Source organism: Trichechus manatus, unplaced genomic scaffold (genome assembly GCF_000243295.1).
Source record: "Trichechus manatus latirostris isolate Lorelei unplaced genomic scaffold, TriManLat1.0 scaffold00001, whole genome shotgun sequence".
In the NCBI taxonomy this organism is placed as follows: domain Eukaryota; kingdom Metazoa; phylum Chordata; class Mammalia; order Sirenia; family Trichechidae; genus Trichechus; species Trichechus manatus.
Genome location: NW_004443937.1, coordinates 10,879,858 through 10,893,459, shown reverse-complemented (window position 1 = coordinate 10,893,459; position 13,602 = coordinate 10,879,858). Strand labels below are relative to the sequence as shown.

Below are 13,602 nucleotides of genomic sequence, written 5' to 3'. Positions count from 1 at the left end.
GAACAAATTATTCTAAATTTCTTTTCTAAAGGATCCTATAAAGCATGCCAGAGATAGGGTTATGAAAATATAATTTCCTACCTCCAGGTGGTATTATTAAAACTAGATTATAATATTCCTTCAAAAAACTTTATTATAGTCAGTTTAATGATAAATAAGTGCTTATATAAAGTTAACAGTCCAAATAGTTCCAGGATTAATGAAAGTGAATTTGTTCTGACAAACGGTCATGTTTTGTACTATGTCAACCTTAAAAGCAAAATCTTAAAAGCAAAACCTTTCTAAGTAACTTAAGCTAAATATTACATGAAATGTGTTTAAGGAAAAGGGGTAATTTTGTCTTAAAGTAAAACTAGTAGTTCCAGAATGGGAAAAGGGAAGCATAAGAAAAGCTTAGAGGAAAAAATGACTAGCCAAGAACTGATGGGTTCATTTAGAAAATCCCTAAAGAGCTTTGGTATTACTGGGTACACAAAAGGTTGTGATCTGTTGTCTTTCAAAATACGTAGGCCAACTTAAACATATGTAAATGAATTGGGATGACTAATTCTTGTCTTTGACCATGAGCCAAAAGATAGAAATCACAATGAAACACACCTGAAATGGCCTGGGGAAATGTTTCCACCCCTAGCTAGAGACTTAAGGTTATATTCATATCAATGAATTGGTTGGCTGAGCAGAGACTTTGTGATTTCCAAAACCAGTTGATAAAAAAAGGCTTAAGTTAGGTTGGAGAAAATATGAGATACAGTAAAAGTCTGAATGAAAACTTAGAATATTTAAACAAATTTTATTTCCATAGTAATTATGGTTTATGGTATATAGGATTAAAATAATTTCTAAGAACTTTAGATAACTTACTGGTATTAAATTGAGCTAATGTTTATTATAATTTAAGTTTATGAACTTTTGCTTTTTATGCCACAGAGTAAGGATATGTATATTTGGGTCTGCTAATGAGTATGCTTGTTATTGCCACTTAAAGGGTTATAAGAGATAAGAAACAAAAATTTTATTTAAAAAGATAATTTATTTGATATAGTCAAAGTTTCTGTCTGTCTGAAAGTTTGATGGGTTAATTTATGAGAATTTCTAAAGGCTTTAATGTCAAATAGAAAAGAGTTGGGTTTCTCACTGTTAAAGTAACAAAATTTGTTAAATTACTTGCTCGAAAAGTTAATCTCTTCTTTGTGTAACCTGTCTTGAAGAGCAAGGGTTTGGTATCTCATTAAAATAAATTCCCGAGTTTAAAACCAAGCTGTACAGCTTTAAAAGAAGCTAAGGTTTGTTTTTTGTTTACCTTTAAGATCTTTGGTTAAATAACTTAAGTATAGCTTCTCAGTAACCTATGATAAACTCCTGACAACTCTGAAACTTTGTGGAAAGCCACAAAGGATTTGTTTCTGAGAAAAGTGTTAAAAAGTTCCGTTTAATATGTTATAAATTACACAAAATATGTTGTCAAATCAAGAGAAGTGCCTGATTCTCTTTGGATTAAAAATTTGTGTGTTAATATTTCCTCTTATATTTACCCCCAATATTAGACAACAAGAGCATACTATTATGCCATAATTTTATTATTTTTTAATTGCTATCTTGGTTGCAACTTTGCTTCTTTTGAATCTAGCATCATTAAAGCTGATGGTTTTAACTAGGGAATTCACATCAATTACTCCTGGAGTTTTTATTACTATTCAGATGTTTTGAGCCTTGATAAGCTTGGTATATTCTCAGTATATCCTGACTATATGGTATTATGCCTCAAGATTATTATGTGTTATATCTGAAGCTCTTTGAAAATCAGGTTAATCATTATGTTTAGAGATATTTTTGTCTGAATTGACTGTATTTGGCTCTACATCAGCTTTTGTGATTAACTCCCATCAGGTATTTCTCTAAGAAATATTATTATTATAAGTTAATCATAGCCATATTAAGTTTTGTTGTCTGCAGATAAGTTTTTACTTTGCTGAAAATACTTGAAATATTTCAACAAAAAGGATGGACTATACTGAACTTATGAAAAGGACTATTATATTTTGAATGTGGATACCACTAAACCAAATCAAGATTTCTGGAGCTCATGTGTAGAAGCTGACAAAGTTTTCAAACTGCTGTTGATCCAGAACTGCATGGAACCAAAGTTAACTACCTAAGACTAAGTAAACTAAAATAATTACAGTAAGATTATATGAGAATATTGCTGATGTTCAATGTTCTATTTTTATATATAAGAAATCTTTTTTCCCCCTTTCCTTCTTTCAATTTAAGAATCAGTTATTTCAGTAACTAATAACGTTATGTTGGCTAATGTTATTAGCCTATGGATTAGAAGCATGTCAGAGTTCTGACTAAACATATTCTGGATGTTTTAAATGATTTCATACTTAATTTCGCTTTGAAAGAATATTTTTCACAGGTTAAAGAGGCCTTTGATGATCAGAAGTTAGAATCCCAAAATCTGCTTAACATTGCCCCAGGAGAAGATGTTTGTTGGAAGAGACAGCAATTACAGGATTCACTGGAGCCCCGATGGAAAGGACTATACTTGGTCCTCCTTACTAATCCACGTGCTGCTAAACTGCAGGGAGTCAAGGTGTGGATTCATCTGTCCTAGTTGAAGAAGGACAACATCACCGCTACTTGGACTGTTGCGTCTTTGAAATTCATTCTGACAATGATAGTATACATTGGATCCATGACTTAAAATTACTGGAAAGAAGAGCCAAAAGAGCTGATGCTCAGGGAATAATAAGTACCAACACCTTAGCTGAAATCTCAGGGCTCGGATACTCCTTCCTTTGAAATTTTTGCCCTAGTATGGAATGGTTGATTTAGAACATGCTCTCTGTAACTTACCTAGTACTATGGAAAAGTTGGCAAGTGACATTGCTGATAACACCGAAGCCCAACAAAAGTCTCTAAATTCCCTGGTTAAGGTTTTGTTGAATAATAGAATTGCACTAGACTTTATTTTAGCCCAACAAGGAGGGGTACATGCCATTGCTGACAGCCGTTGTTATACCTGGATAAATGCATCAGAAGGGTTAGAACAAAATGTCAAACATATTTGCCAGATGGCTACCTGGCTCTACATCCCTCCCCACCTTGACTTCCATTTAGTCATATTTAGTTGGTTTCAAAAAGAAGTAGGATCATGGATTAAGTCTATCTTACTTGCTGGTTTAATGCTTTTCACTGTAATTGTAATTATTGTTGGAACTATCAAATGTTATCTCAAAATTACTTCCAATGCTATTACTCAAAGAACAAATTTAATGCCTATGAAAATAATTATGTACATTAATAGTACTCATCTTTCAGATGGACTCGAGCTCACTCCTTATACCAACCCCCTTTAAAGCCAGGTTATTCCTCAATGCATCCCACTCTCTATGTCATTCCAATGTTAACACCACAGAAGTAGAGGCTCCAGCTATGGCATGGTGAAGATTTTAGATGGTGCTTGGCTATTTATACATAGCATCTTGGGTCTTAAAGGCTTACTATAGTAAGCAGCCATCTATAAACGCCTCTGAAAGACAGCAACAAAATATAGTTTTCTTTCTTCCAGCGTATTCTAAAAATGCTGTCCTACTGGGAAATATAAATCCAAGTCCATGCGTAAGTAAGCACCCTTCTCAAAACGGTGGTTGATAATGTAATCAAAGAATGTCTCAGAAATTCTTGAGGGAATGAGAAAGAACTCCAGAACAGAGGTGCCTGGCTATCTAGGGTGGCTGTCCTAGTAGTAGGCCCAACTCCATTTTGTTTTGCACAACTGCTTCTGCTTTAAAGCTATAACCTTTGTACTAATTTCAACAGTTTGCTGAACAATGTGGCTATACTTAAATAAGTCCAGGCAAGCCCAGGTTATGCTTAGACAAGTCCAAGCAAGCCCAGGAAGGGTCTAAGAAAACAATCTTTACCAGAATGCGGCTATGTCTAGGCAAGTCTGGGCAACTCCAGGCAAGCCTAGAGAGGGTGAACCAATCAGAATCTTGCTGGGAGATTCCTGATTCCACCCTATAACTATCCCTGCGAAGCAGTCACCCCTTGGATTCATGGGTTCTCATTTTGTGTGGGCTAACATCTCCCCCATTTGAATGTTCTTTATGCTTTCAATAAATCTCTTGCTTCACTTTAACAGAGTCTGAGAGTTTTACTCTAGGACATGCTGTTGTCATTGTGGCCAGTGTTTTTATAGTTGCTAATTTTGTCAAATTTTCTGGTGTTTTAGCTATAATATTGTGGTAATTAGCATGACTGGGTGACATCATGAGTTACTGCACTGGGTGACAACAACCCTAGTGATGCCACTGGAGGGAGGGAGGAAGGAGGACTCGACAAGGCTTTTGCTTGTCAATGTGTGTGGGGTGGGGGGGGCTCCCTTCCCTGGAACCATTTCTTGGCTCCAAATCCTTTCCAATTCACTTCTGCCTCCTCATTGTGCAGGTAAAGGACTGAGGCACAGAGAAGTGAAGTGAATAGCCCAAAGTTATGCAGCTGGCAAATGGTGGAGCTGGGACGCAAACCTAGATCTGATTCCAAAGCCAGGCTCTGAGCCTCCTGGCCACCCAGCCTCTACAGCAGGGGCTGCCTTTTCACATTCTTTCTCCAGGTCCCATGGTAGGAAAAGAGATGGGGTTCAGGGAAGGCTGTCTATCCAGGATCAAAACAGAAGAGACACCAGAGAGTGTGAACTAAGAGGCAGGCAGACCTGGGGGCATGTCCAAGCAAGTCATTTATCATCTCTGAGCCTCAGTTTCTTCATCTGCAAGATGGGGATAATGATGTGACAATGAACTGAGATGGTGCTGTAAAAAGTACAGCCCAGGTTGGGGGTATGGCAAGGGCAGCTAGCACAGAAGTGGGCACAGCAGCCCCCACCCTCCCTGCCAAACCCCCAGGGGCCCAGGCCCCTCCCCACCTACCAAACAGAAGATGCTGTCCTGACTCAGCCCAGAAACTCAGAGAGCTGAGGCCCCAGCTGCCACCCCTCTGCCAAGGCAGGCTAGTCATGCACAAGCTGCTGATCCCTCCTGAGGCCTTCACCCAAGACAATGGAGTGAAGATTATCAGCAGAAATACCCAGTGCCTCCGCAGCCCAGCTTAGCATTCTCTGAGAAACCCACTCAGGGGAAGAAATTGGACTTGCCTGGGCTGACAGCATGCCAGCCATGGGGCTTGGGGCTTAAGTGACTTGTCCAAAGTCATGGGTGGGGGGCAGCATCTCACCAGGCCAGCTGGGACACTGCCCTCTACAGGGTCAGGAAAGAGGAGGCTGGGATGGATGAGTCCTGCTGTTCAGCCTCAGGGGAGACTGAGTCTTTTACCTGCAGTGCAGGTAAAGCTGCTGCCTTGTTAAAACTGGGACTCTTGCTTCTAGAACTTTTCTGCCTAACACAAGCCTGACTTGCCAAAAGCCAGCAGTCTGGTAAGTTCTCTGGGCTCCGAGGGTAACCAGCTGGGATAGTGCAGAAGGGGAAAATGGCATTTTTCTGGGAATGAGCAGCAAGTAGAAGCCACAGGGAGAGGACTGGAGATGGGCTGGGGGTGCAGGCTGGAATGAGGCAGCCATTTAAAGTGTGAGAAGATGCAAGTGCATGTTTTCTTGTGAAGATAAAGGGAAAACGTGCCTGTGGATAAACTGATAGTTCAAATTACATGTCCTTCACTGGAAAGGCAGGCTGCCAAGGGGAGGAGGAGGGTCAGAGAGGGGCCTAGAGGTCAAGATGGGGACAGAGGGTCAGGCAGGTGGATTGGAGGAGTAGGGTCTTGTGGGGGCAGTCAGTTATGGGGGCCCCAACACAGACAGGGAAGAAAGAAGAGTGCATTTTTCTGAGTCTCTAGGCATGAGGTAGTTTGGTCAGGGCCCTTGAGTACAATAAACCAGAGCCCACTCTGAGGATTTCTTCTACTTTGCCAGGTGGTGCTGCTGGGGAGTCTAGCAGAAGTATTTAGCAATTTTTTTCTAAAAAACGGAATTGGGAGGTGGAATTCCAGGTGAGAGAAATAGGGTGTGTGAAGACTTGCAGGGACTTGAGCAGCCGTTTTGGGGGGTTAGTGTGGAGGTCCACCCAGAGGACTGGCGGCTGTGCTGGGAAGAAAGCCACATGGGACAGTGGGCAGGGTCTTGACTACCAGGACCAAGAGGTGACAGCTAGGCCTTGAGCCGCTTGTAAGAGCAACATCTGGACTCCCTGCCCATGGCTACATATGCCTCCCTTCCTCTGACCCCTTACCTGGCTGTCCAGACCCAGGAAGATGAGCATCATGAAGAACAAGGCAGCCCACAGTGGGGAGAGCGGCATCATGGTGACAGCCTTGGGGTAAGCAATAAAGGCCAGGCCGGGGCCTGGAGGGGAAGAAGAGAGAAAGATGCTGGGTGGAGTCTACTCCCTCATTCGATTGCTATTTTAACCCAACATTCATTGAGTGCTTCCTGTGAGCCCAGTGCTAGGCCTAATTCTCACTTACATCACTTAAATCTCCCAGCGCCACTATGAAGTTGGTACTATGATGATGACCATTTTGATGGGCAAGCTGAGGCACAGGAAGGTAAGCAAGAGAATAGAGTCTGGAAGGGTCAGGATTCAAACCCAGGTCAGTCTGGCACACAGACCTGCTAAACAGTCCTAGCTCTACTGTTCTCACTGAAGGTGCTTGTTAAAATGCAAATTCTCAGACCCCACCCCAGAAATGCTGATTCAGACAGTCTAGAGTGAGGCAAGGGTCAGGCAGCTGATGATTCCAGTGTAGGTAGTAAGAAGTCCAGGCTTGGAGAAACGTCGTTCCACCCAGGCTGCCACTCCCTTTGGGTGTCTCTGCTCATTTCCCAGGTTCACATTCAATTATTTCAGCTGCTCCAAATAAAGGGCTTGGTTAGCCTGTCCTCCGGATGAACCTCATTAACGTTAGGGGGAAGATACGTGATATTAGAGATACCTGATGTAGCACAGTGGTTAAGTGCATGGGCTCTGTTAGCCAGATGGCCTGGGTTCAAATTCTGGTTCTTTCATTATTTACTGTGATCTGTGTTTCCCCAGCTGAAAAATGAGGATGATAAAGTCCTATCTCACATGGCAGTTGTGAGAACTCAGTGAGATAATACAGAATATGGAAAGCCCTTAAAAGGTAAACACTCAATACACCTTAGCTCTGATTATTTGTTTATTTAAAAAAACTGGTTTATTAAGGTATAATTGACATTCAATAAGCATCTTTTTTAAGTGTACAGTTGAATGAGTTTTGAAAAGTGTATACACCCAGGTAACCACTGCTGCAATCAACATATAGAACATTTCCATCATTCTCTGTGCCCCTTTGCAGTCTATCCACCCTCATTCCCTGTCAACACTTTGGGATTAGTTTTGTCCATTCTTCATAGGAGTGAAATTGCCAGGTGTCCTAGTTATCTAGTGCTGCTATAACAGAAATGCCACATGTGGATGACCTTAACAAAGAGAAGTTTATTCTCTCACAGTCTAGTAGGATAGAAGACCAATTTCAGGGTGCCAGCTTCAGGGGAAGGCTTTCTCTCTGTTGGCTCCGGAGGACGGTCTTTGTCATCAATCTTCCCTTGGTCTAGGAGCTTCTCTGCACAGGGGCCCCAGATCCAAAGGATGCGCTCTTCTCCTGGCACTGCTTTCTTGATGCTATGAGGTCCCCAAGTCTCTCTGCTCGATTCTCTTTTATATCTCAAAGGAGATTGGTTTAAGACACAATGTAATCTTTTAGATTGAGTCCTGACTCATTAACGTAATAACTGCCACTAATCCCACCTCATTAACATCATAGAGGTAGGATTTACAACACATAGGAAATCACATCAGATCACAAAATGGTGGACAATCATGGACAATCACACAATACTGACAATCATGGACTAGCCTAGTTGACACGCATTTTTGTGGGGACACGATTCAATCCATAACACCAGGTCATATGGCAAGTATATGTTTAATTTTCTAAGAAATGCCAAACTGATTTCCAAAGTATCTGTGCCATTTTATACTCCTATCAGCAATGTTTGAGACTTTCAGTGGCTCCACATTCTCATTCACACTTGATATTGTCAGTCTTTTTAATTTTAGCCATCCTAGTGGTATGAGGTGTTAAATCATTATGGTTTTACTTTGCATTTCCCTGATGACTAATGACATTGAGTATCTTCATATATGCTTTTTGGCCGTTCGCATATCTCCTTTTGTGAAGTGCTTGTTTGAGTGCTTTACCCATTTTTACTGAGTTCTTTTTACTGAGTTGTGATAGTTTTTTAAATTTGTTTGGGATATAAATCCTTTGTCAGAATAGTATTAAGGATATTTTCTCCCAATCTGTGGCTTTTCAGTTTCTTAATTGTGTCTTTTGAAGAGCAGAAGTCAAAAAATTTGCAATTGTTTACTGCTAGTATATAAAAAATACAATAGATTTTTGTTTATTGTCCTTTTAGCCTGTGACCTTGCTAAATTCACTTATTAATTTTTGCTGTTTTGTTTTTTGTTTGTTTTTGTTTTTGGCAGGTTTCTTAGGATCTTCTATGTGGTCAGTGATGTTGTCTGTGAGTAAGGATAGTTTTTATTCTTCCTTTTCAATCTTAATACTTTTTATTTTTCTTGCTTTATTGCAATCTCTTGGAACTCCAATACTGAATAGAAACAGAGAACACACATCCTTTTTTTTTCCTGATCTTAAGGGAAAACATCCAATATTTCACAACCAGGAATTAACACTGGTACAACAGTATTAATTAAAGAACTTATTCATATTTTACTAGTTTTTTCCATAATGTCCTTTTTCTGTTCCAGTATCCAATCCAGATCCCACATTAGATTTAGTTGTTGTATCTCCGTAGTCTCCAATCTGTGACAAACTCTTCAGTATTTTCTTGTTTTTCATGACCTCAATGCTTTTGAGTACTGTTCATTATTTTGCAGAATGTCTCTCAATGTGTGTTTGTCCGGTGTTTTCTCATGATTAGAATGAGGTTATGCTTTTTTGGCAAGAACACCCCAGAAGTGATGTTGTGTCCTTCTCAGTGATCATATCAGGGGTACATGATGCCAATGTCTTATTACTGGTGATGTTGATCTTGATCACTTGGTTAAGTTGGTGTCTTCTGGGTTTCTCCACTATAAAGTTACTGTTTCCCCTTTGTAATTGATAAATACTTTGGGGGTGAGGGTAATACTTTGAGATTATGAAAATATCCTGTTTCTTCTCAAACTTTTGCCCACTGATTTTTTGCATCCTTTGGTGGATCTTACCTGAAACAATTATTACTAAAGTGTTTGCCTAGTGGTCATTTTGTATTTGCCTCATTCCTTTTACAATTGTTAATTGTCATTCTTCTTCAAGGAAAAGTTGTCACTTATTTATTTAGATCAATATGGACTCCTGGGTATTTATTCTATGGGTCATGATCCAATACTACATTATTTATTTTGCTGCTCAAATTGTTCCGGCTTTGGCCACTGGGAACTCCTTCAAGTTGACTTCTATGTCCTTTTGACATGTTTCCATCCTTTCTCTGAGCACTTACATTTTCTGGCACAAGAAATGTTCTAGCTTCATCTTGTCCTGCCCCAGCACTGGAATCAACTGCTTTTCCACGGAGCTCTGTTCCTTTTATTGTAGAATGGTGTTTAGAAACCAAGATCTGGGCACTAGGCGTGCTCGTTACTACTGAGAAGTCATTGCTTCTAGGTCCTCTCAGCACAAAGACCTAGGAAATATATGCATGTATGTGTATATATATATGTATATATATATATACACACACACACATATATATGTACATATATTGATACCTCCAATTCCAGTCCAATGCTACCAAGTTCATTCTAGCTTTCTCCCTTTCCTTATTTGTAACTTCTTTCTCAGAGAGTAAAAAATCTGCCTCTAATCATCTATAGTGTATTTACTTAACTGTTCAGTCCTAACATACACATAGAAAAGTTAAAGAATTGCTAACTCATAACCCTGTGAGACAAATTTATTAACAAGAGCATCATACAGTTGTTTCTGTCTTTAGTCTTACAGTATCCAGTCAAAATACTGTTTTCCAAAATTACTTTAGTTCTTTTCTTCTCCATTCCTTTCAGTATCATTACATTATTCACTTGTATTACAGTTACATTCAGTTGTTATTGTTTGTATTCCATTTTGGGTTCTACCCACAAATAATCATTGTTTATTTATTTATTTTGAGGGAAGGGGGTACATGAGTCTGAGTGGAGCAAGCAGTTAACATGCTCAGCTGCTAACTGAAAAGTCAGAGTTTTAAGTCCACCCAGAGATGCCTTGGAAGAAAAGCCTGGCAATATACTCCTGAAAAATCTACAATTGAAAACCCTATGGAGCACAATTCTACTCTGACACACATGGGGTTGCCATGAATACAAATCAACTCAATAGCAACTAGTTATATGAAACATTACCATGGTTCTAAAAGTCAGAGCTAATAAAAATGATATACTTAAAAAGTGTGGTTTCCTTCTCATCCATACTACTTCATTCCCATTCTTCATTTCCAATCCTTTCCAACCACACCCTATAGGTAACCAATAGCTTTAGTTTTTAGTATATCCTTTCTATATTTCTTTTATCCAAATGAGATGAATTATTTTCTTATATGCTCTTCTTTATTACATGATGGATAGCATGCTATAAATACTTGCTTTTTTATTTAACACTATATCTTGGAAATCATAGAAAATCATTGATTTTTATACCTGCATAGTGTTTCACTGTGTGGATATACCAGTTTATTCAACCACTTTCCTACGTGTGGGAATTTAGGTTGTTTCCAATATTTTCCAATGTAAACAATGCTGCAATGAATAGCCTTGTGCACAGATATTTCAATATTGTTGGAGGTGTATGTCCAGGTAGATTCCTAGAAGTGGGGTTACTGGATCAAAAAGTAAGTGCATATGTTGTTTTGTTAGGTACAGCCAAATTTCCCCTTGGTTCCTTGTAACCAGTGTGCCTTCCCACCAGCAATGTATGAGAGTGCCTCATCCACAGAATGTGGTGTTATACTTTTCAATATTTGCCAGTCTGATAGGTGAGAAATTGTATCTCAGGGTTATTTTAATTTGCATTTCTCTAATTATAAGTGAGTCTGAACATTCTTTTATATGTTTGAGGGCCATTTTCATACTCTTCTTTTGTAAATTGTTCGCACCTTTTTCCTATTTTTCTATTGGGTTTCTGGTCCTGTGTCCCTCAATTTTTAAGAGTTCTTTATATATTAAGGATACTAGACTGTTCTCTGTGGTATGTTGCAAATATTTTCTTCCAGTTTGTTAGATGCCTTTGTTTATGGTATTTTTTTTTTTTTTGCCATGCAGTTTATTTTTATGAGTCAAATTTATCAATTTTTTTTAAATCTGTAAGTTTTGAATCAGAGTTAGAATGCCATTTCTGACACCAAGGTAAAGAGGAATTAATCCATGTTTTCTCCTAGCACTGATATGGCTTCAGCTTTTTACACTGAATTCTCAATCCAGTTCGTGTTTATTCTTGTATATGCTAGGAAGTAAGAATCTAATATTGTCTCTTTCCAAGTGGCTACTCAGTTGTCCCAGCAGTATTTCTTAAAAAGTCCATCATTACCGTTGTGATTTCAAATGTTACTTTTATCATATACTAAATTTCCATATATACATGGGTCTATTTATGGACTTTCTATTTGATCCCACTGGTTTATTTGCCTGTTTACACATGTTGTTTTATTATAAAGGCTCTTTTTATATAAAGCACATTTTAACATCTGGTAAGGCTAGTTTTCCCTTGTAACTTTTATTTTTCAGTGTTTCCTTGGCTATTTTTGCATGATTATTTTTCCATATAAACTATAGTGTTAATTTATCCAGTTCCATAAAATAGCCAGTTGGTGTTTGTTATCGGTCTACAAATTGTCTGTCAGTTTGTTGTACTGTGGTGGCTTGCATGTTCCTGTGATGCTGGAAGCTATGCAACCAGTATTTCAAATACCAGCAGGGTCACCTATGGTGGACAGGTTTCAGCAGAGCTTCCAGACTAAGACAGACTAGGAAGGCCGGTGATCTACTTCTGAAAATTAGCCAGTGAAAAGATTATGGATAACTATAGAACACTGTCTTACTTGCTTACTTTGGACAAATCATCAGAAAGAATCAATTGCTAGAGGTAAGACATCATGTTTGGTGAAGCAGAGGGCCAACAACGGGAGGGAGACCCTTGGTGAGATGGACTGGCACAACAGCCTCACCAATGGACTTGAACATGCTAGCAGTTGTGAGGATGCAGGACTGGGCAACATTTTGTTCTGTTGTACGTAAGGTTGCTATGAGTTGGAATCAACTCGATTGCAGCTATCTTTCTATTTTTATTGGCATTGCATTGAATTCATAAATTATCTTGGAAAGAATGATCTTTACAATGTTGAGTTATTTTATATAAGAATAGAGGTTTCTATTTGTTCAAGTCTACTGTTGTGTCTTTCAGGAGTGTTTTAATATTTTTCTTACATAGGTTTTACATATTTCTTGTTAAATTTATTCCTTAGTAATTAATCTTCTTTGTTGATATTGTAAAATGAGATTTTTCTCTACTATTATGCCCTCTGTTTCCTATTTGTGGACATGAAGGCTATAGATTTTTATATCTTAATTTTATATCCTGCCACTTTACTGAATTATTTTATTGTTTGGGTTAGGTTTACCATTATATCTCTGGGGTTTTTGCAGGTATACTATCATATGATTTGCGAATAGAGATAGGTTTACTTTTCCTCATTCATTCTTATGCCTCTAATCGATTTATTTTCTAATTGCTATTGGTTAATACTTCTAGCAGAATATTGAATAGTAGTAGAGATAGTGGGCATCCTTACCTTGTTCTAATCTTGTGGGAATGCCTCTAGTATTTTCCTATTAAGTAAAATACTATACTGGCTTTAAGACTAAAGAGTGTGTGTGTGTGTGTGTGTGTGTGTGTGTGTGTGTGTGTGTGTGTGTGTGTGTGTGTGTGTGTGTGTGAACATGTTAAAAATATCTCTCAATTTCTATTTTGTTGAGTGTTTTCTTAATCATGAATGGGTGTTGAATTTTGTTAAAGGCTTTTTCAGCATCTCTGGAGATAATGACTTTTTCCCTTAGGTCTATTAATGTGGTGTATGATATTAGTGGATTTCTTAATATTGAACAAACCTTGCATTGTTTCCTGGAATAAATCCCACTTGATCATTGTGTATTACCTTCTTAATGTGGTGTTGGATTTTGTCTGGTAATATTTTGTTTAGTATTTTTGTATTGGTATGCATGAGTGATACTGGTCTGTAGTTTTCTTTGTATTGTCTTTATTGGATGCTGATTTAGGTATCAATGTCATACACGCTTCATAAAAGGAGTTAGGAGGTTTTTATTCTTTTTCAATGCTTTACAATGATGTATCGAGCACTGGGCCTCTCTGGTCTTGAAGGTTTGATAGAATTCCACTGTGAAATCATCTGGGCCTGGTGCTTTTTTTTGTGGAGTAGTTCCTCAGTATCTTTCTCTATTTCTAAATCAACAGGAGTCAATTTTGTTAGTCTGTATTTTCCTAGGAAAATAT

The 13,602-nt window shown here is 38.4% G+C and overlaps 1 protein-coding gene across 1 annotated transcript in view; it reads right to left on the bottom strand.

Annotated features, from left to right (window-relative positions):
• Positions 1 to 13,602, bottom strand: part of SLC6A11 (solute carrier family 6 member 11) — a 187,180-nt gene that overhangs the window by 14,351 nt on the left and 159,227 nt on the right. Inside the window, exon 9 of the mRNA XM_004368330.1 lies at positions 6,246 to 6,358. Within this exon, the coding sequence (XP_004368387.1) occupies positions 6,246 to 6,358 (113 nt within the window). The remainder of the gene's footprint in view (positions 1 to 6,245; positions 6,359 to 13,602) is intronic.